The 23,700-nt window shown below is 39.9% G+C and overlaps 1 protein-coding gene and 1 long non-coding RNA gene across 2 annotated transcripts; both read left to right on the top strand.

Moving 5' to 3' along the window:
* Window positions 1-13,164: 13,164 nt before the first annotated feature.
* Window positions 13,165-14,665, top strand: lbx1a (ladybird homeobox 1a). Its single transcript, XM_024425393.1, has 2 exons — window positions 13,165-13,456; window positions 14,142-14,665. Exons 1-2 carry the CDS (start codon window positions 13,165-13,167, stop codon window positions 14,624-14,626), a joined length of 777 nt encoding a protein of 258 aa, XP_024281161.1. The 3' UTR covers window positions 14,627-14,665.
* A 6,321-nt stretch (window positions 14,666-20,986) lies between these two features.
* LOC112253414 lies at window positions 20,987-23,141 on the top strand. Its single transcript, XR_002954007.2, has 4 exons — window positions 20,987-21,204; window positions 22,087-22,200; window positions 22,328-22,404; window positions 22,609-23,141. It is a non-coding gene; the product is annotated as an uncharacterized LOC112253414 (long non-coding RNA).
* The last annotated feature ends 559 nt before the right edge of the window (window positions 23,142-23,700 follow it).

Below are 23,700 nucleotides of genomic sequence, written 5' to 3'. Positions count from 1 at the left end.
GTCACTGCAGGGGGAGAATGATGTACTGGCTAAATGAGCTGCTTTATCAGTGGGACGGCTGCCGTCTGTCTGGCTTATGTCATCAATATCCTCTTATATAAATGTCAGCTGTGCCATTTTACTCAGAGATATTTCCCACACTACTGATTACATTAGCTCAGAATGTAGGGGAGCTACTCCTTCGCTCTCCCACTCCCCATCCCTCACTCTCTCGCTTTCTCTTGCTCCCCCACTTACCATTCCTCACTCTCTATCTCCCTCCTCCCTGGCCCAATCCCTTATATGCTCTCTGTCCCCCAGACCCTCTCACACTTTCTCTATATCATCCTCTCCCCCTTTCTCTCTCTCTCTCTCTTCTCTCTCTCTTTCCCCCTCACTCTCTCTCGCTCCCCAGTATGTGTGTCAATAGCCTGCCTCCATGAAACAAGTCAATTTTCTGCTGGCTTGGCAGGCGAATAAATCTCTGAACAATCTGAGCACCGTAGATATTTATTGTGTGTGCGTGTGTGCATTTGTGTGTGTGTGTGTTATCTAGGGTGAGATTTGTGTCCTTGCCTCAATAGGGGTTTCTTGTCCAGGCTCAGTGAGTAGAGAGAGCGAGAGTGTGTGTGTGCTTGTGTGCGTTTGTGCGTGTGTGTGTGTGTAGCAGGGAGACTTATGGCCAGATGGATGCTGCTGTAAAGCTCAAGGCCTTTCTGCTTCCTGGGGAGGGGATATTGTGTTGGCCAAGTGATTCATTACCAGGAGTTCAAGTGTGGAGGAGCATGGGTGGGAGTCAGGCTGATTTAAAGAGAAATGTCAGCAGCAAAAGGACACTTAACACCGCACACACACTAAACCACACACACCACAGTTCCGTGTGTTTGAAACATGCCGTATTCAGGAATACATTTGAGATTTCAATCACTTTTTCTGTACTCTATAGTAAATTTAGTGCCTTTTTTTTTAGAAGAAACAAAACCATCCAAATCACTATGCCCTTTGATTTTAAATTCACTAATTCTAGACTGAACTCTATTGTGTGATTTTTTTCAGACGCCACTCTACCTTAGCCTCGCGAGCCAGCCTGATTTTGGCTTACATGAATGGATCGCTACCAACGCAGTCTAGTAATTATGAGGCTAACTTTTCCCATGGGATGTTTGGTTCAACCTACCACTGAGCAGGGGTTGAACCCTTATTGTTTTCTTTCCATTCTAGTGTTCCGACCAGCATAATAAAGTTCTGAACCGGTTCGAACCAAAACAAAGTTACAGTTCATATCGTTTCTTTTCATTCATTTTTTTTATCCGTGAAATCAAAATAGATTTTAAGCTTAGCTCATTCATTTACTCCCCCAATTGTCAAGGATAGAGAAGCTTTGCTACAGAATCTGTAAGCTAGTTGTTTACATGTTTGATTGGTCATATAAGTGCAGACGGGAGATGCGACTAACATTTGCCAGGTGGGGAGTTAGTGAGAAAGAGGGGGGTGCATGTAGGGGGCTTGGCTTGAAGCTCTAATAATCATGACATGAATTGAAAAGTGTTCAGGCTTTCTTTTTTTTAACCAGGCAAGTCAGTTAAGAACAAATGATTATTTACAACGACGGCCTGGGAACAGTGGGTTAACTGCCTTGTTCAGGGGAAGAACAAGCTTGGAGATTTGTTCTAGCAACCTTTCAGTTCCTGGCCCAGTGCTCTAACCACTAGGCTACCTGCCTATTACTAGCATCAGAACATCACTGAATTACATAATTATATACAATTATTTTTTAAACATTAACATTATTAACCGGTTCTCAAGATTTGAAAATAACGGATCTGTTTCGGGAACACTAGAGATCACTTTCGTCTTTGTTTCCTTGGGGAAAAAAAGGGTTATTTTCGGATTCTCTGTTCTGTTCCAATGAACCGGTTCCCAGTAGCAAGAGATTCAGCACTGCGACGGTAGCTCATAATAGGTATTCTGAATAGTGCTGCTTGTATACCGTGTAGTCTGAAAGTGATGTGTTAGGTAGGTAGTCTTAGGTATGTGTACGTATGTGCATGTGTGTCTCAGCCACGAACAACTGCTTCATCTTTAGTAGGCCATCGGAATGATCACAGTGACATTGAGCGGTGACCTTTATCGTCTAATCAGACTGTGCTAGAAGGTTACGACCCTCCATGCCTCTTTCAGCCCCAGGTTTTCTTTTATTTCCCATTGATCTGAGGAGAGGAGTCCAACGCTGGATCAATGGGAGAGAGATGTGACATTTAAACCCTGGGTGATACACTACACCGGGGCTGGAGAGTGAAAGACTGTCCCGTTAAGATGAAGATTTTTTATTTATTATACACTCTTAGAAAAAAGGTGCTATTTAGAACTGAAAAGGGTTCTTTGGCTGTCCCCATAGGAGAACCATTTTTGGGTCCAAGGAATAACCATTTTGGTTCCAGGTAGAACAAGATTGGATTCCATGTCGAAACCTTTCCACAGAAGGTTCAACATGAAACCCAAAAGGGTTCTACCTGGAACCAGAAAGGGTTCTGCTTTGGGGACACCCAAAGAACCTTTTTTGGACCCCTTTATTCTAGTAGATATGAGTAGATATGAACATTGGAAGTCAGAGTTCTGTAGCATCTTCATACGTGGATTGGGCTAAATCCTTTGTAATGTAAATGTGATTTAAAGTTCTGTTAGTGTGAAATGTCCATACTGTAAAAAAACACATTTCTGCTGAAATACTTTCCTCGTCAAATAGCTAAGGATAAATAGATACAATTAATAAATAGGATATGCCACGTTCCAACTGGTGCAATTTTGTATTCATGAGCATCTCCCTTAATGAAGTTGTCAGTGTGATAGACATGTGGGGTCACATCATCCCCACCCAGCCCTCACCCTACAAATTCACACTCATTCAGCCAGAAATAACCTAGTAGCATAGACTGAATGGAAGATAACACATACTACAATATGGCTAATTTCATTTTAGGTAGTGTGGGAGACAGCTACACCACATACTCCTCTCTGAGGGGTACAGTGTACAGCACAGGAGGTTGGATGCACCTTAATTGGGGAGAACGGGCTCGTGGTAATGGCTGGAGCGGAGTAGAATAGTATCAAATACATCAAAAGCATTGGTTCACATGTGTTTGATGCCATTCCATTAACTCCGTTCCAGCTATTATTACGATCCGTCCTCCCCTCAGCAGCCTCCACTGGTGTAAAGACAACGGCTCTCCCCACTCCCACACCACATGTTCCTCCAAGAATTACCCTAATTACCATAATACCAGTAGACAGAATTTTTGCTCTGTTAGCCAAATTGAAAATTAAAGGCTTTTAAAACATGTTTTACAATATCCACACATTTGTCAATCATTGCAATAAGTGTACAACACCCTATGTGCAATATGGCTTAGATGAAAACCTCCTGCATAGTTTAAATTGCTTTCCTTATTTAGTTTGTCTATATAATATGGTATTTACAGTATGCTAATAGCTGCACACATGTATTAAGCAGGAATGTGGCTTTGGCCACACCATATCCAAGGTAAGTGTAAACAGAAAAGTTACACATCTGATGTTGAAAAGAAATAGAGCTCACTAGACCTATTTTCTAACGTAAATCCACCCTGAGCGCTACCCCATCTCCAAAACAAGCAGATGCTGTTGTCACACACACACACACACACACACATACACACACAGCAAAATAGGCATGTTGTCGATATGCTGAAAAGATTTGCCTTTTAACCATCACCCATCATGTCTGTCTATTCCACTGGGCTGGAGTGATAGAACGAGGTAATCAGTGCCTTATCGGCTGAGGTTCCTGTCAGACAGCAGTGATCGTTTGAATCTGTCTGGATTAAAGAGGTATTTTTTGGTCTGTATGCTGCTAAACACCTTCCCTTAAATTAAGCATTGATTTTCTTGTACAGATCCTTTCATTGATAAATGGCACATTGCAAATGTGCTCCAGCATTAATTTAAAAAATGGTATTACTGAACGACCACCATTTGGTAAAAATGTTTACAGATATCATTTTTTCAAGTTTATTTTAATGTTTTTTAACGTCTTTGCCGAAGAGCGGTAGTTAACTATGCAGCCTTGACAACAATGAAGTTAGTTTAAATCAAATAATTTCCTCACAGGTGTCCTCTGAATGAACCTCCCACAATGGAGGTGGTGAGAAGAGAGGAGTGGAGAAGAGAAGGGATGAACGGAATATAAGAGGTGAGTAGATATGTGAATGATGGGGAAGAGAAGGACATGAACAGAGGAGAGGAGAAAAGATGGTCTGCGGTATCCTCAAGGTTAGAGAGGCGGGCCAATAACCAGAGGGTTGCCAGTTCGAATCCCCGAGCTGACTAGGGGGAAACGTGCAGGGAGTGAGCTGGCAGCCGAAGGGTTACCGGCTTCAATATCCTATTTGTTTATCCCTAATTGCTCCAAGGATACTGCTCTGCAGCAGCCTGTTTGTGTGTGTTGTGTATCACGATGGGTACTGTGACAGCATCACATCAGAGAATGTCTGTGCAAATGGACCAATAAAGCAAGCGACTATATTTTGTACTGTATATCTTGCAAGAGGTACCAGTATAGCAGTTGTCATTACTATTCAGTAAAGTGGTTTAAATGAACAGCTGAATGGCGGAAACATCTGCTGTGTGTGTCAGACCAGTGAACCACACACCTTCCCCCTCTCTCTTATTCAGTCTTTCTTTTAATCTCCCTTTCTTGTTCTCTCTCTCGTCTGACATCTTACAGTCTCTCTCATTTCTTTGTCTTTCCACAGATGTTCTCAATTTATTCCCTCTTTCTGTTTCTCTTCCTCTCTTTGCACACTGATGGTCTTACTCCCACCTCTCTCTCTCTCTCTCGTCATTGGCTCTCCCTCCATTGCCCCTCCATCTCCTCTTTCTAATTGAAACCTGGCATCACACGTCTGAACACCAGTTGTTGCCAAGTGTCAGTAACAGCATTACTTTGCTGTGGCCTCAGACTTGAATCAACTGACTCCCACCATGCTGCAACCAAACCTAGACATTTATTTCATTATCATTAACCCTTTTGTGGTATTACCCACAGTAAGTCAGACACTGAGCCGAACAGCTGGGGACGAGGAAGGGGAAATGACTGAGTATATCACATTAGTGACATCACTCACTATTAATGAATACATCACAGTGTTGTCATCACTCATCTGTAATGAATATATCACATTGGTCACAGCTTCCACATTGTGGTGGAAGGGGCTTTCTGGGGCATGGACTGTAGTATGGCTTTATATTCCTCATAGGCTGTTATTGGTTAGAGAGATGATGACTGGAGAAGATGACTGGAGAAGATCTGAGTGTGTTTTCAGTGTGAACTCTACTCTAGACTATGCCGCCCCGTTGCCAAACCCCTCTCCTTCGGCTCATACCTGAGTATGACAGAACAGCTTACAGAGATCATACACACACATATATATAAACACACACACACACACACCTTGACTTCTGCCATCCATCATAAGAAACCCTCTACCGTTGTGTTCCTCAAGGTGCACCTGTCCTGCTTTCTGCTTTTAGCCACTCACAGGTGAAAACATCTATCAGGGCTCTTATCTCTCCATCCCTCTTTCTCTGTCTTTCTCTTTCTTTCGCTCTGTCTCTTTACCTGTATATGTCTCTCTCTCTCTCTCTCTCTCTCTTTTTTTCTTTCTTTCTTTCTCACTCGCTCTCCCTCTCTCTATTTCACAGCGCTGTACTCCTAGCTGCTGCCTCCGGTGATGGAAGAAACCGTGTGCTTAGTATCATGTCTGTCAGAGTCAGGAGGTAGTCTCTTTCACTGGCTGTGTGTCCATAAGTCTGGCACGGCTGGCTCAGGGTCTGAAAGAGATATGGGCTTGCTAGCTGAGGCTCTGTAAATCCATAACACAGGATGAGAAATAGAAATGTTTGAATTAATAAATGCAGGAGTGAATAAATGAATGGGATGAAGGGATGAATGGATGGATGATGTTCTCAACTAGAGCTATATGACTTACTGGCTGGGGGGAAAATGGAAGGTTATACCATATACTCTTCGTATTATAGAGTTAGATGATGTGAGTGGTAGCGTCCTCATCATTAGCCAGCATATCTTGCATCTGTTATGCTGTCTTCGTCTGCTCTTGGGGACCCATCAGCTTTATGATGACACGCATCTGTAAGTGGGATTAGCCGATAGCCGCATCAAGAGGCCAGTCAACATAGGCATTTAGCACCGGGCATCTGTCTAACAGGCCGTATGTGTGTGTGCCCACGGCAGTGTGTAATATAAGTGCCACAGTCCCATGACTGGGCATATGAATGGCAGATATGCCAGGCCTCCATAATCACATCCGACATGTCTGCCCTTGAGAGCCACTGTTCGTCTGGCAGCAACCCTATAACCCCTAGCTTATACCCGTTTGTTTTTTTGTAACCAGATTAATACAATGATAGCTCCACCTCACCTTCTATTGCTTTTAGGGGGGGGGGTCCTTCAGATCTGCAAATAGAAGGAGTAGGGGATAAGGGTATAGGTTTTTGACTGGGCTTTATACACTGTTGAATATTGACATACTGACTGCAGTGGTCAGCTTATAGTGACATGTAGGCCTGTGCAGTCTAGCTATAGCCCAAACCCCAGAAATGTCATTAAGCATAATGCTTAGAAGTTTGGAAATCAATGTGTTATTCATAATGTCTGTTAATGTTCAGTATTTAGGGTCACACTTCCCCCATAACAGATTCAAATGGGATACAATTTGATCATTCAATGCAGCTTTAATATTTCAACTATTTTTGCTGGCTTACTTTCCACACACATTGAAAACATCCCACTGGGCATAGATGTCAAGTCAACTTCTATTCCACGTTGGTTCAAAGTAATTCCATTGAAAGTAAGTGGAAACCATGTTAATTCAACCAGTGTGGGCCCAGTGGGATAGCCTAGACAACAAAAAGCATAACCATGTCAGGCTGTAAATACAGGTACAATATAGGCTAATAAATTCGTAGGAACAACAAATATTTTCATAATAGTCAATAATGTATTTATTTCATTGGATTATTCTAGCCTCCAGCCTATGTTTGGCCCATGTATAGATCCCTGAATTCACTTCTCTCATGACTTTTAGAAATAGGCCAACAAAAGTTCAAAGGCCTGAGTAGACATTTCTTCTGATGATGAAATCAAGACCTACGTGAAAATACGAGTGTTTCTCAATTTCTTAGAGGGTATCAAATGCACCCGCACGGATGTGGGTGCAATGATGGAGTATGGAAAGGTCAAGCGAGCAGGCGAGAGGGGAACCCTGAAAAGATCCAACAATGCCCGTGTAATCAAATCTCACGCGCGAGGAAGCCATGGGTAAATTACAAAATAAAACTGTCACCAAATAAAGTGACTTGTGTAACAAAGTCATTATTCTGAACTACTCATTGTTACACTTTGATTGCAGACATCCTAAACCTTGTCAATCAATCTTGAACATGATGGCGTTATCTACATGTTAAATCATTTTCAGGAAGAAAAAAAATGCTATAGCAGTATTGTCACGTGCAGAAGAAATCTGTGATGGACAGAAATCTGTGAGAGAAAGCGATCAGCCTCTGAAATGTCACTCGCTTGGGTCCAGTAAATTGCCCGAGGGCGTCAAGGATTGGACATGAAACAACTGACTGTTGGAGGCTGAAAAGATTTAATCTGTTCTCATCATATTGTTGGATTTCTCCACAAATGACTCACACAGTGTGCTTCATCGCACGAATTGTAGCCTAATTTCACTGCTTGTTTTTTATCACGCATGGGATAATTTATTAATAGGCTACTGTCTTGGCTGTAGCGTTTAATCACCTTAAAAAACAAGGCCCGCTGCGTTAATTGTGATAGGTGGAGGTACATGACGTATAGTTACAGTAGGGACATATTTATTAATGCACCCAAGAAAGGCGGAGTGTACTATTGGAACGCAACCTATGCGTCACTGCATGAGCGTTCAACGCCAGCCACCACATAGGCCCTGCGCTTAACGTGTACGCTATAATTTTCTTTCCAAATATGATTTGTACACTAATAGGATTCTTATGACATTTTTTACAAACATAGTTGCAATGTTAATCACTATTTAATAGTTAGATTGATTGTTTTAATGCCGCGTTATGTTCTGTTGCATTATTAGCAAGGCTATTTCAGAATTGACAAATAGGAAAAAGTATATAAAAATTATAGCAAATTGTCTATATTATTATTATTATTATTAGTGGTATTATTATGGCTGTTATTATTATTGCTATTATTACTACTAATATTATTAGTAGTAGGAGGCCTAGTAGTAAGCCTAGTAGTTGTATTTACATATGGACCTATAGCTTATAATAACAGGCTAGGCCCGGTTTTCCAAAAGCATCTTAAGGCTAAGTTCATCATTAAAACCTTGGTAGTAGCAGCCTGCCTCAGACCGCTCGTAGAACAGCTTAAGGCTAAATTCATCATTAAAACCTTAGTAGGAGCATCGTTAAATCTCCGAGCTGTTTCCCAAAACCATTCTTATTAACGTTGCACTTGAAAACACTCGTATTCTAACGCCTGCCTCGGATCGCTCGTAGAACAGCGAAGTGCGTCGTTAGATAATTTTTTGCCCTACCGTGTCGTTTTATACACAGAAGATCTCCGCTAAACATAGAATCACATGGTTTCTCTGTGACCGCCGATAACTTCAGAACAAATTTGACTACAAAAACAAAGTTGCCAATGTCTTTGGAATTGACAGAAACAAGCAACGTATACAAACGCTTCAAATGAAAACCGTGATAACTGCATTAAAATATTAACAGTAGGCTATAGGCCTATTCGAATTATATTCAAATAGGGTACGTTTAATATTCAATCAATTGAGTTCTATTTTGCTACTTGTAAGCTACTGTCTGTTATTTGTCTCAATATAATTCATGATGTGTAGCCTAACATGTGCTCAATGATGTGCCAAATCAATGATTTAATGCATTTTTATTGGGTAAGCATTAGAATAAGCAGCCTCAATATTTGCAGCAGTAGGCGGTATATCTTTCCAGGAGCCGATCTTTCGTCAGTATTGTGAAGTAATTATAATGTTTGGGAAAAATATTTTAATGGAGAAAGCTGATCTGAGAGCAGCGCTCCCTTTCTTTTGATCATATGATGCACTCCCCCTTCACAAAAGTGGTGACCCTTGTGACCTATATTTTTATCGCCCTATTAATCAACTTTCTTGCCTAGCTAAAATATTAGATTCCTTGACAATATCTTATCTAAGATCTTTCTTATCTTTGAAATGTTTTCTAAAAAGTTTTCATCAGTCGGGTTTTAGACCGTCATAGCATTATCTCTGCTGCATCCCTAGTTATAAATGAAGTGGTTAACTGTATGGATTAAAGGCAACATTGTGCTGCCCTCTTCGTTGATCTGTGAAAGGCTTTGATACTGTTGATCACTCACTGCTAATTCAGAGGCTTTCCTCAATTGGCCTAGACCAGGCTGCATTTAACTGGTTTAAAAATTACTTGACAGATAGAACTCAATGTGTATCTACTGATGATGTTTAATATAAATCTTGATAGGGACTAGGTCCCTGTGGCGGGATCAAATCAGCGGAAATTTTAGAGCGCCACCGAAAGTTTTCGATAAAACTCAAACTTTCATTAAAACAAACATGCAAGGTACTGAATTAAAGCTACACTCGTTGTGAATCTAGCCACCAAGTCAGATTTGTAAAATGCTTTTCGGCGAAAGCATGAGAAGCTATTATCTGATAGCATGCACCCCCAGAATACCAGACCGTCAACAAAACAACAGATTTTGCGGTAGCCGGCGCTACCCAAAACGCAGAAATAAAATATAAAACATACATTACCTTTGACGAGCTTCTTTCTTGGCACTCCTATATGTCACATAAACATCACAATTGGGTCTTTTTCCCGATTAAATCCGTCATTGTATACCCAAAATGTGATTTGTGATTTCTAAACCAACTTTAGGTATTAATAAACGTTAATAATCTATCAAATTGATCACGGAGCGATCTGTATTCGATAGCAGCAAGTCTTGAAATCATACTCCATGTTTTCACTTTCATAACATCCTGTGGTGAGCCCCAAGAAAGGAAGTGCCTATACTTCATCAAACCAAGGATAAAGGAGACTGAAAATGCCAGCACTGGCAACATCGTGTGGAAGCTGTAGGCGTTTACAGGGGATCCCCATGTATTTTCTTCAGCCTTAGACAATACATTGACTGGCGGATGAATATTATTTTTGTGTTTTTGGTGAACAGTTTTTCGAAGGATTTTCACTCCTAAACATGTTATGTTATAGCCACAGACACGATTTAACCAGTTTTAGAGACTTCAGAGTGTTTTCTATACACACACACTTATCATATGCATATACTATATTCCTGGCATGAGTAGCAGGACGCTGAAATGTTGCGCGATTTTTAACAAAAAGCTGTGAAAATTCGCAGCCTCCTTAACAGGTTCAGGTTTTCTGGACAAAATGAAAGGTGTCCCACAAGGATCAATTTTGGGTCCTATACTTTTTACTGTTTACATTAACAATATTGACTCGTTGTTAAAAATTGTAACCTGCACTTATATCCCGATGATACTGTTGCGTATGGTATTGCAGACTATTGTTGACCAGGCTCTATCTGAACTACAGTCTGCCTTCATTGCATTACAGAAAAACTTTATTTACATGAAATTAGTTTTGAATGCAGGTAAAACTAACTTTGTTTTTGTCCCTCTTTGATGTCACATAGGTTGATACATTGTTATGTTTTCATGTATTAAAGCTCTTTGACAAAAACTCCCACTGTACCAATCATTACTAAACTTTAGACTTACCACACCAGGTCTCAGGGATGGCTAACTTTGGAAATGAGTTAAGTAAATCAGCTATTAGTTTTCTTGCACTTTATTTGTGGAACAATCTTCTAAATATTCCCAAATTGGACGTTTGGTGCCTCTAGGGCAATTCAGAAGGCTGATTGAGGTTCTTCTTACTGATAAATGTGTTTTTTATGACCGAGTTTTTCTTTCTGTTATTAGCATTTAGCATTTATATTTTGATGTGTGTATTTTCTGTTATTTCTGTAATTCAGAGCTCATCTGTAAAAGACACCTTGGTCTCAGTATGAGTCCCTGACAAAATAAAGGGTTAAATAAAATAAAAACGAATGTTTGGGGAAAACTCTTGAAAGTTAGTTGATAAATAACATCGCACCTGGTATGATCATCATAATGCTTAAGTTACATCACAACTGTGAATCGAGGCCCTGGTCTAGATGCCTGTATCACAGCAGGATGCTATTCACAACTTGCTGGAATACGTTATAGATAAGCTTGATTACAGCTGGGCTTCATTGATCTGGCTTAAAACATGTAGCCAACATAAAAACGTTTACTAAAGATATAGCCTAGCCATACACTTATTTCAGTAAGCCTACATCAACATATGATATTGGCCTACACACCAAAAAAATGAGAGTTCCTCAAGGGTTCTTTGGGAAGGGTGATGGTTCTATGTGGAACCATACTGACCCAAAGAACCCTTTGAGCCCTTCGATGGTTCTTTGTAGTTCAAACAAGGGTTCTGTTGTGTTATGCTATTACATGTTATGTATGACTATGGCTAGTGACGTGTCTTGTGAAAGACTCACGTATGGCCTTGTATCAATTGAGATCGGTTGACTAAGTCAGTAGTTCTCAATTCTCTCCTCAGGGACCCAGAGCTAGCACTCCTGATTCAACTTAATAAACACAATAATAAAGAACCTATGGAATTTTAACAAAATAATATGTATATTAAACCCTGTATGATTCTACAAAGAACCTTTGAGATTAAGAAAGGACATTTTTTAGGGTTCTTTATATAGACTTCAAAGAAAGGTTCCATATAATACCAAAAATGGATCCGCTATGGTTACAAGCCAAATAATCATTACTTAGCACTACCATTTATTTGTTTTTTAGTGTGTAGCAGCCTATAGTCTAAATGTGAATTCATGCTGGATGGTTAAACTGACACTTCATATTTGTACACCATATTTGTACACCATTGCAGCAAGGCAGTGAGGAGGTGAAATATCTCCCATTGCGCTATGGAGGATGGCCCTTTGTGCGTAAGTTATAGTGCAGAGGATTTGGCAAGGCTAAAGGGGATGATGTTGTCTCTCTGCCCGGAAGTATTATTAACCTGATATACTGCCTGCCTTCACAACAGCACACCGTTATAAAACATAGGGTATACCTACACTAGACCAACTTTTACGCACAGACATAGCCAGTGCACGTGTCTCCTTCCTATATCGAAAATTATGCTACAAGTAAAAACGTTTAAAAAATCATGTGTGTATATATATATATATATATATATATATATATATATATATATATATATATATATATATATATATATATATATATATATATATATATATATATAAGATACATTAGCCTGTTGTAACTGTAAGCAAATGATCCTGCATTTTAGAAAAGGTAATTCGATCTGAACATAGTTCAACATATTTTGTTCATGCGTAGGCTACATTACGTGGTAACCAAATAGGCTATTCTACAGAAAAGGATAATATGTACTTCGACGAAGTGCTGATTAGTCGAAAGTGTGACAGCATTAAGTAATCCAATTCGACTCCTCCCCCGGCCATGCCCTCTAATTACCGCTGCTTCGCTCACGCTAAATCCTACACTGGACCGCATCATAGTCAAGGAGTGACAAAGAGAGAGAAAGTGGGGGGAGAAAGAGTGAGGGAGAGAGAGTGTGTGCATGTGTGTCAGTGTCCATAATTGATTACCTTCCAATCTACAATAACTTGTTAGTGGTGGTCAATTGCGGCTGCTTTTTGGGAATCACTGTCCACCGGATGGTTTCATGTTGTGGCTCGTGCGTCACCCCGTAACAGTAGACAGGAGAAGTGGGACTTTAACTGGACTCAAAGTCTCCCTACCCTGCGGCAAAGCGACCAACATGCGGTTGCAGAAGCACCTGTGATCGGATTTCCATTCTCCACATTTCCCACAACTTTTCATTTAGGCATACTTATTTTGAAGTATAACTAGAGCATAAACAAATCTCCGAAGTGTCACCTGATAAACTACTATGACCTCCAAAGATCCCACGGTTATGGAGGACCGGAGACGCAATGCGCTGGACCAGCTTCCGCCGCCGGCCAACTCCAACAAGCCCCTGACGCCATTCAGTATAGAGGACATCCTGAACAAGCCCTCGGTAAAGAGAAGTTATTCTAGCTGCGGGACGGCGCACCTGCTCTCCTCCAGCGAGAAGCTGTCCTCTTCAGCGCATAGCCTGTCCAGCCGGGCCCTTTTCACCCAAACCTCCCCGCTCTGCGCTCTGGAGGAGCTCGCCAGCAAAACCTTCAAAGGGCTCGAAGTCAGTGTTCTTCAAGCGGCGGAGGGTAAGTCTGGACAGTCAGATCTTTAATTGGCCGATTTAGTTATTATGTGCAGACTGTGTAGCCTAGTGTAATTCAGCTTATGGTCTACTACAAATTCAACTAACGAAAAATAAATGAATGTCAGGTGTGTGTGTGTGTATGCCTGCAGTGGGTCTGGTCACACACATATTTCTTTCAGCATTTGAGTATTGAATAAAAGCACGGTACATGTTTTTGCACAATGAGCCTTGCCAAAGAGCTTAAAACTGAGAGGGAACTTAGAAAAATATATATATCCTGGATTTCTGCAAAATATGTGTATCGAATTGGTTAATCTTATGTGAACAAAATAGATTAAATATGACTAGTTCCACCATGAAAAAACGAATAATTAGCCTATGCATAAACATGGAGCAAAATAATACTCCACATAATAACGCAAACTAATTTAATATTTCGTTTAAGATTATTATTTTTATTAGGCCTATTGTATCACCTGATTATTATCGTCTGTTATTACCATACGTTTAGACTATTGACAGTATTGGTGTTGTTGGTGGTGGTGGTTTTATAGGAGAAATACATGCATAGGTCTCTTATTGTTTTAGCAGTTATTTCCCTAAGGTTTCTTGGAGCGATATTATGCCTGGTGATTCACCAAATGCCTATAGGATAACATCCCTATCCTCTATATATCCTCTCACAGGCCGAGACGGCACGACACTATTCGGTTCGCGGAATAACCCCAAAAAGCGCCGGAAGTCTCGCACCGCCTTCACCAACCACCAGATCTACGAGTTGGAAAAGCGCTTCCTTTACCAGAAGTACCTGAGTCCAGCTGACCGCGACCAGATAGCACAGCAGCTCGGCCTCACCAACGCGCAGGTCATCACCTGGTTCCAAAACCGGCGCGCCAAGCTCAAACGCGACCTGGAGGAGATGAAGGCGGACGTGGAGTCGGCCAAAGCCGTGGGAACCGTGTCGTTTGAGAAGATGGCCAAACTAGCCGAACTGGAGAAATGCGCAGCTAACGGGGCGCTGGGCCCTAACAGATCTGAGTCACCCTCGTTATCGAACCATGAGCGCAACGCCTCGAACAAACTCTTATTGTCCTCCCCTTCGTCGCCATATACAGACCATACTAGCAGCAAGGGCTGCTCCGAGGATGAGGAGATTGACGTGGATGACTGAGGATTTTACCATTGTATCTCCCTCTTACCACGACTAAAGTTTGAAGTGCCATTTATGCACCACATCATGAGGCTTTTATGAAGAACACTTAGCATCGCATGGACTGTGTCTTATATGCAACAACAGATGCAGACAGTTATTGTATTCATCCATTCATTTAACCAACGTGGAATAGTTTAATGAAAAGCAATATGTATTTTATCCACAAATGATCTGCCCACACACACACACACTCACACACACACACACACACACACACACACACACACACACACACACACACACACACACACACACACACACACACACACACACACACACACACACACAATCTTCCCGGTATGAGTTAATACCACTAGCTAATAACTCAACCTATGAATCATTTCAATGCATGTTTTATTTTGTTTAACTTAATTGTAATTTAAACGACTGTTGGTTTGAATATTACACAGAGGCATTCAGATTGAAAAACACACATCATATGCTAGGTGTTATAACTATATCGTAAGCCTACATATTTAAACAGTTTGATAACGATGGGAAGACATTTTCTAAGATAATAATCAAAGATAAATCATATTCCATCTGGTTGCTCGTAATATCAGTCACATTTTAATATATTTATAATGGTTTGCGAACCTGTAAGTGCCTTTCAATGCCAGCACACCATTTTAAACATAATGTATAAAGTGTAATGTATTTCAAAATAAAACATTTCGTTTCTCACTATTCCTCATAGACCACTTATTTTAGTAGCATTTATTGAAACATAGCTAGACATTAAATGATATTTTTTTGCAATCAGCATTCTACAGGCCTATTATAATTATATATTTTATATTTTATTTGTGTTTTTACATAATATCAAATTGCTGCGCCTCAAGCCAAAGTATCGTTTCTCTTTCACATTGAAAGCACATTGAACACATTGAAAACCTGCCTTCTGACCCAGCGACGTGTGTTTTCATTTCCTCAATAGAATTTGTGAGAAACGCCAATCTGGAGCACAGAACGAGGCCATAAAAGAAGGCACAAAAACGTCGAGTTCTGGGCCAGCTTCTCCATGCTGTTTGTGCGTTTTTCGCTCACTCTCGGCATAGAAGCGTGAAACCGGCGAACAAATGAGCACTGCTCCCCTGTGTGACAGCCACAATGGAGCATGGGCGGACTCCAGCCGCGCGCAATACGGAGACAAGCGTGACCCAACACACAGAAAAAGACACAAACGTTTGGAGGCCATATGGTTTCTGAATTTTCCACACAATTTCCAGTCAATTTGATGGATTGATTTAACCCTCCGTTAGCTTAATTTTTGTTACAAAGGCAGTAATGCATACATAGCCCCTCTGCTACTGAGGGCATCTGTGCTCATTGCTGTCACTGTCGATGCTTTTTTTACTCGTTTTAAAACAAGTCTATGCATCACAATTGAAGTATCTTATTCTGGAGAGGGGCTGGTCTGTGCTTTGTGTTTGTGTGTGGGACTAGAAATAATATGTTTGGCTTTTTGTACGATAGATCTTTCAGCATTTTATCTTGTGGCCTGGGTGTTTTTCATGCTAAGTATAGCGGAGTCTCTTAATGTTTAAACGGTGACATTTGTGCGATTGGTGGAGGGCTTTGATTTATCGTTTTGTGTTCTTCTGTTAGCTACCTCCTTTTTTCCTTTGTCTATGGCACTTTTAATGAAGTTGAGAGCGCAATAATATGACCCCAAGATGTTAATAATTTATTATGGAGTTAGATACTTTTTACAAAAGCACTCATGTAAAACTCGACTTGGAAGATTGAGCATTGAAGATAATTCTTCAACAAATTTTACTCTAAAATACTATCTAGGCTACTATAATATAGTACTATAAATGTATTGTTTTCAATTAGGCCTAGTTTAATTAAAATATATTGTAATTCAAGCCACATTCACATTACCATATTATATTATAGGCATACTAATAATAACCTACAATAATAACAGTAAGAATAACAACAATAGTGTTATTATTATTATTATTATTGTTATTATAATTATTATTAACATACAATTAATTTATTCTTATCATCATTAGTTTATTATTAGTTTATTGCTACGTTTTATATTGTTGTTAGTAGTTTTCTTTTTTAAATTTAACCTTTATTTAACTAGGCAAACCAGTTAAGAACAAACTCTTATTTACAATGACCGCCTACCAAAAGGCAAAAGGCCCCCTGCGAGGACGGGGGCTGGGATTAAAAATAAAAATATAGGACAAAACACACATCATGACAAGAGAGACACCACAACAATACATAAAAGAGAGACAACAACATAGCACGGCAGTAACACACTTTTTGAGAATATTATAATAATTATATTATAATTGTTTCTATTATTAATTTACTATGGTTGACATTAATTGGGCTGTGTTAATAAGCTCCCTCATTTGTTCCATTTGCAATAAGTATTGGTTGTAAAGTATGGAAATGAAAGCAGGCCGCCTTTCCTGCAAAAATGTTCTCTGCTCAAGATGATATCCCTCTGGCAGAAAAGGCTCGGGACTGCAAGCCTATGACTCGCGCACATGGTACTTTGTCCCAACAAGGATGCTGATTTAAACTGCTAAAGCCCTGCGTTTGTTAATGTAAATGTCAGATTATTTTATTAATACCAAGTTATACAAAAACAATTTATTATCAGTACATTTGTTAAAAAATTAATTGATGAATATGCTATTTTTGTGAATGAACCATTGCAGGCATACCTTATGGTGGAAGCTGTGTGGACAAAGTTAATTTCTTTACGTTATTAATATTGTATGCAGCTCTATTAATTTAACAGAGCAACATTTCACTTTTGATTGGCAGAGGTAGGTATAAGAGGTCGAGGATTTGTTTATGGGACTTATTTTTCTGCATTTTGACGTGCCATGCATTTCCTAGAACAGTGAAGCGTCACCCGTTTTTGTAGAGAAGCCTACACTCTTAGAAAAAAAGGGTCTGGATAGAACCAAAAAGGGTTCTATTGCTTGCTTCATATATGGCACCCCTTTTGTAGGGTTCTGTGATCAGAACCCCAGGGGTTCTATTTCACTGAACCAAAATTGGTTTCCTTATAGAACCCTTGGGTTCCATATTTCTATATAGAACCAATTTCGATTCTATATAGAACCTTAAGTGGGGCCATATATGAAGCAAGCATAGAACCCTTTTTGGTTCTATCCAGAACCCTTTTTTCTGAGTGTAGGCCAACTTTAGATATCTTGCCTCCACGTGGTTTCTTATGTGGATGTCTTTAATGCAGGGCCAAATAGTGACCAATACAGTACAAAGTGTGCTATTCCAGTGCTGGTCTCAGTTCCTTATTTTATGAGGTGTTGTGGCGAGGATAAACACAATCCCCAATACTTCAATATGGTAATTAATCCACAAATTGTAAATGTATTTCAGCTCAGGAGAGAGAAAAAAATCACTAGTTCAATCGGCCGGAAAATTGAAGTTTGACGCACGAGTCTCTGCTGAAACAATAGGGTCTGCGCCCCTCTCCTCCCCTCCACTACATCACCTCCTCACCTTACTCCCCCCCCCCCCTCTCTCTCTCGATAATTTGTCATTTGATTTGAAATAATCTTTGAAATGTGTCCACAGTTATGTGGGGCTAAACAAAGCCCATTTTCTTTTTTCCTTTAGCTTTTTAGCCAGTCTCCTTTTTTAAATTCACGTAGCCCATCATGCGGACATATGTCCCTTTCGCTGATAGCAGTGGTCTTTTTATTTAATTTATATTTTTCCTTTTTTATTGAGGTACGTAATTGTGAACATATTTCGTTTACATTCAAATCATAGTTTGGATAATCGTAGGTCTAGTGGATAATGGAAATAATATTCATTCTTGCTTTTCAATAAATTCTGGACAAAAAATCCTTTCAGTGGTTGAAATAGCTTTTCATCAGTGTAGGATCAAGTGGATAACATTATAAAGAAAGAAAGAAGAAAAACATCGTCGATTCTTGGCTCAATGGCGTGTCACCCTATTATGGTTTGATGTGAGAAATTAGCTAGATTAACCTGGGGGGAAGCTTGATTGATCACTAAAGAGGGTACATTTGAAAGTTTTAGTTATAACGTTCCTATAGAGTCCCTTAACACTTCAAACTTCAATTTTACGGGCTATTGAACTAACCATGTCGCTGACAAAACTGAATATATGTATTAAATTACTTTAACCGGAGATTAATTACTATCCACTGAGAGAGTTATACGAGCCTTTTCGCCATGAATTTGCATATTAATCAAATTCTAGTTGATAATTCAAACGGAGAAATGGATTTAGGGCCATTGGGGCATATATCACAAAAATCGCTCCCTCGGATCTCTCTCTTTCTCTCCCTCGGGCTCGGCTCACTCTCCCTTAGCGCTGCTAAGCCGCTTGTCGAGTGTATTAAAATCAGAGATGCAGAACGAGCTCGCGTGGCTATTTGGTGAAAACAGAAATTGCCTGTCCACTTTTATGATGTGTTCATGCTGAGAAGGCAGATCTTAATGTGTGCTGTCAGAGTGCCCAGGATTTAAGAGGGGAAAGAGATTGTGTGCGTGTGTGTGTGTGTGTAGACCATTTGTTACCACTAACGTAAGTAGCCTCTATAGCTAGAAATAACTAGCTATAGGCCAAACTTCTGTTTTCAACTTTGGAATGGAATGAAAGAAAAGTCTACATTTAAGATCTCTACTGTATTTAGTGTGCACGTTAGGGAAATACAATTGAAATGAAAGATTACAAAGAAAATATATTTTTTTTAGAAATATAGGCTCCAGGAAAATTGCTAAAATAGCCTCCAGTGCAGCAAACTGAGTTTGAAAATGGGGAAAAAAACAGGCCACATAGACCTACATCACTTAACAAAGAGCCTCAACTACAGGCAAATCAACAGTATACCTACTCCCCAGCTTGCTTGCATTGTCCACATAGAACATAATCAAAAGAAAGCACTCTTACCTTACGGACAAAACCTAGCATGTCATGAATAAACCTTTAAAACAATATTCATTACACCTTTTCAGATCCGTCTATTATTTTTAGTAGACGCTTATAAACAAAACTCTGCTCACTGGCAAATGTCTCTACCCCACATGCATTGGAATGGCTCCTCCAGCACAGCTGCTGATGGCAGTTTACTCTAGGATTTTGGATTCAGAAGACATTTAAGCAAATCTGTCGAAATCAATTTAGCATTGTCAGACAGTTCACATGCAGACAGGCGATCCAAAAGCTGGCTTTACATCACGTCTCCTCGTGTGCAGACTGCAGATCAACTAAACTCCTTACTGTAAGGAGATGGGTTATTAGAGTCATAACAACATTGGTTTGTTATTGACTTCAGTTCCACAGAAACAGCAGAGATGTGGGAAAAGCTCTGTTCATCAAGACACAAAGTCATTAGCTATGTTAGGAGGCCAAATTGCAGCTATATCACTGCCAAATGTGCATTAATTATAGAACCAACGGTGATGTCGATTTAATACACTCCCTTGCTCATCTTCACAAACAAGAGTATAAGTTATTGAATCAGTATAGATCATTATGTATGAACGCACATTAAATTATATTTCCAATATTGAGTTCTTTGTTTTGACTCAGACATATGAGAGCTGTGGCCTGCTTGGTAACCCAATGTGCACCAAATTTGTGCTGGTAAGTGTATCTGGGAGCGTGTATGTGTAATAATAATTTGGTGGGTGCTTATATTTGTCCTATTTCACATATGTACACGTGTGTATTAAAGATACAATATGCAGAAATCGCTCTCCCATTTCCTGGTTGTCCAAATTCAAATTGCTCGCCTAAAGCTGGTGTGCAAAACCAAAATTAAACGATGCAAAAATGAAACTTAAGAACGGGAAGTATAGAAAATAGTGCACATAGAACAGATCTATGGCGGACCAACCCTGCTGAAATTAGAATGAAATGAATAAATGCACACATAAATAGATAAATACATAAATGGATGAATGAATGCACACACAGGTAAATAATTATTTAAATATGTAATCCCACTTTCATTCATTTATATTATTTCTTATTTCTGTATTTCTTCCTCAATATGATAATGAGGGGGTGTCAAGCAAACGTCTGTGGGTGGTATCTAACACATCATTGGTTGATCAATGCCACGACGCGTTGCTCGATTGCATTTGCCTGGGCTACGTTCAGTATAACAGAAAGGTGTTCAAAGTTTAAAGGCCATGTTTCACATTAGCACCCCCCAAATAATAATGTGTAGCGCATATAGCTATGTTTCAATTTGAGATGTCACATTGTTTTGGAAATAGGAGATCAACTATTATATGCTGCTGTGCCACACGCACACCATAAAAACAACAAATGGAACATTGTCCTTGCTCGATGTAGAAACAGGTGAACAGTTTTGGAACACTGAGCCATTGACTGCACCAGGTGGCTGTGTTGAGAGTGGGTCGCTTTTGACAATAAGGCACCGTGCTACAGCCATATAGTTTTGAACCTAGAAGAAGGCCAGGAGACGGGAGTATGCAAAAAGATTGACCTGGATGGGCAAGGGGAATGTCCAGTTGGGTAGAAAAACATAGTAAGCTAATGTTACTGATTATCAAGCTAGCTAGCTGATCTACAACTGCTCAAATTGATGTGGCTAGCTATGTTTTACAGGCAGACTCTCAGTTTTACACTTAGCTAGCTAGATAATGAACAAAACGGCAGTTATCATAAACCATTATTATCTAGCTAGGTAACTATGGTAACTAAATATCTGTCAGGTATAAAGCAAGCAGGTTCCTGGCAGGTGTCAGAAGCAATGCATGTTCGCTAGCACACGCTAGCTTGATCATTTATTAAGCAATCGAGTGGAAACGTAATTAATAGGGTTGTCATTTAGTTAGATACCTTGGCTAATTCTTGACATCATCCATCTTTGAAGCAGATTGTTTGCAAAATTAGGTCTCAACAATCACAGGCATCTAAACTAGCAGCTAGCTAACTACCGTAAAATAAGGAGGCGCATGTTGTCATGATGGAATAAGTCACCTATGTGAGGCTAGCCACAATAGTGGAATTTGCTGTTCACCTTAGCAATTGTTTGTGAGATGAGACGTGGTGCCATAATATAAATAGTATCTTAACATGCACATTTTATTGCTTGCTTTCATTATTTGTTATTTTTAATTGAACCTTTTATTTAGGCAAGTCAGATAAGAATTTAAGAATATATTCTTATTTACAATTGCGGCCTAACCCGGGCAAACCCCAACCCGGACGACGCTGCACAATTGTGCACCTTCCTATGGGACTCCCAATCATGGACGGTTGTGATACATAGCTGTTATCACAAAATGGCATGTATACTTTCAGATCTATTGTTGCCATTTTAAAGACATGAATGTAAAAGTAGACAAACTCATACATGAATCCTACAGTAAATACAGGTACCATTTTCTTTTGTTAATCTCTGAAGGTTTGTCATTTGATTTCTTGGAGCCTGGGGGAGATACCATACTACAAGTCAGGATATTTCTCTGCATCCAGGTGGAGGCTTGCTACCAGCAAGAACATGGAGCACTCTGTGTCCGTAAGTCATATGATTATTTTCCTTTACATTGCATGATACTAGGGAGGAGGCCCTGGGCCAGTAGGAGGTCAGGGGTGAGGGTCCTCTCTCTTTCTAGCACTCACTAATGCTATCTGTCTCTCTCCAGGTGCTAGAGACAGAATGGTCCTGGGACCTACAGAGCCTTCTGACCAACTACATGCAATCTCTCCAGAGCACAGACAAGTAAGCGACAATCATAATAGTATACTTGATTCACAATGTAAACCTGCTTCATCATGGCAGTCTGCCTGTGACAACATATTGTAGCATATTATCCAGGGCCACTAGCTGGATTGGATTTACTGTACTCATGCCAAAACTCATGCTCTCTCCTCCCTGTAAAAGTCTTTCAGACATTTATCAAAGCTAACATGTGTCCATCCCCAGGTGAGTCTGCTGGGCCATGGAACACATAAAAAAACAGCCACCCTGTTGTCAGCTATATGCTGACAGTCCCCCGAGGAAGGAGACAACTATCAAGGCTTTCAAAGGCCACATTTTTTGGATGACTAAATGCAATAACATTTTTAGAAACTCATTTAAATTGTATTGTTAGATTACAAAACAATAACTTTCAAAGAATGTTTGTCATGTAGGTCTTCACACTAACTTTGACTAACTTCTGTGGTAACTTAAACACAAAGACAACACTTGGGAGCTTGCGATTCAAAAGGTCTAAATTAAATGCATGTCCAGGGTGAATGAATGTTTATTAATATATATCAGAAACATCACACAGGTGTGTCAAATAAAATATATATCCCAGACAAGATTGAAGAATTGGACAAGTAGAAAAAGTGAAAATAAGTCTATGATTCTGTCCAGACCAGTTGTATGAATTTGAGTGCTTATATACAGTACCAGTCAACATTTTGGGCAAACTTACTCATTCAAGGGTTTTTCTTTATTTTTAATATTTAGAATAATAGTGAAGATACCAAAACTATTAAATAACATATATGGAATCATGTAGTAACCCCCCCTCCCCCCCCAAAAAATATATATTTAAAAAATATATTTTATATTTGAGATTCTTCAAAGTATCCACCCTTTGCCTTGATAAAAGTTTTGCACACTCTTGGCATTCTCTCAACCAGCTTCACCTGGAATGCCTTTCCAACAGTCTTGAAGGAGTTCCCACATATGCTGAGCACTTGTTGGCTGCTTATCCTTCACTCTGCGGTCCAACTCATTCCAAACCGTCTCAATTGGGTTAAGGTCAGTTGATTGTGGAGGCCAGGTCATCTGATGCTGGTTAAGTGTGCCTTGAATTCTAAATAAATCACCAACAGTGTCACCAGCAAAGCACCCCCACACGATTACACCTCCTCCTCCATGCTTCACGGTGGGAACCACACATGCGGAGCGCATCCATTCACCTACTCTGTTTCTCAAAAAGACACGGCGATTAGAACCAAAAATCACACATTTTTGACCAAAGGACAGATTTCCACCTGTCTAATGTCCATTGCTTGTGTT

This window comes from Oncorhynchus tshawytscha, linkage group LG06 (assembly GCF_018296145.1).
Source record: "Oncorhynchus tshawytscha isolate Ot180627B linkage group LG06, Otsh_v2.0, whole genome shotgun sequence".
NCBI classification, from domain to species: Eukaryota; Metazoa; Chordata; class Actinopteri; order Salmoniformes; family Salmonidae; genus Oncorhynchus; species Oncorhynchus tshawytscha.
This window is presented reverse-complemented; position numbering and strand designations above follow the sequence as displayed.

What these genes read in the sequence shown, in the direction of transcription:
- lbx1a (XM_024425393.1), top strand. Translation starts at nt 13,165, where the DNA reads ATGGAGGACCGGAGACGCAATGCGCTGGACCAGCTTCCGCCGCCGGCC. An exon ending in TGTTCTTCAAGCGGCGGAGG is followed by an intron (nt 13,457 to 14,141) that starts GTAAGTCTGGAC and finishes ATCCTCTCACAG; the next exon opens with GCCGAGACGGCACGACACTA.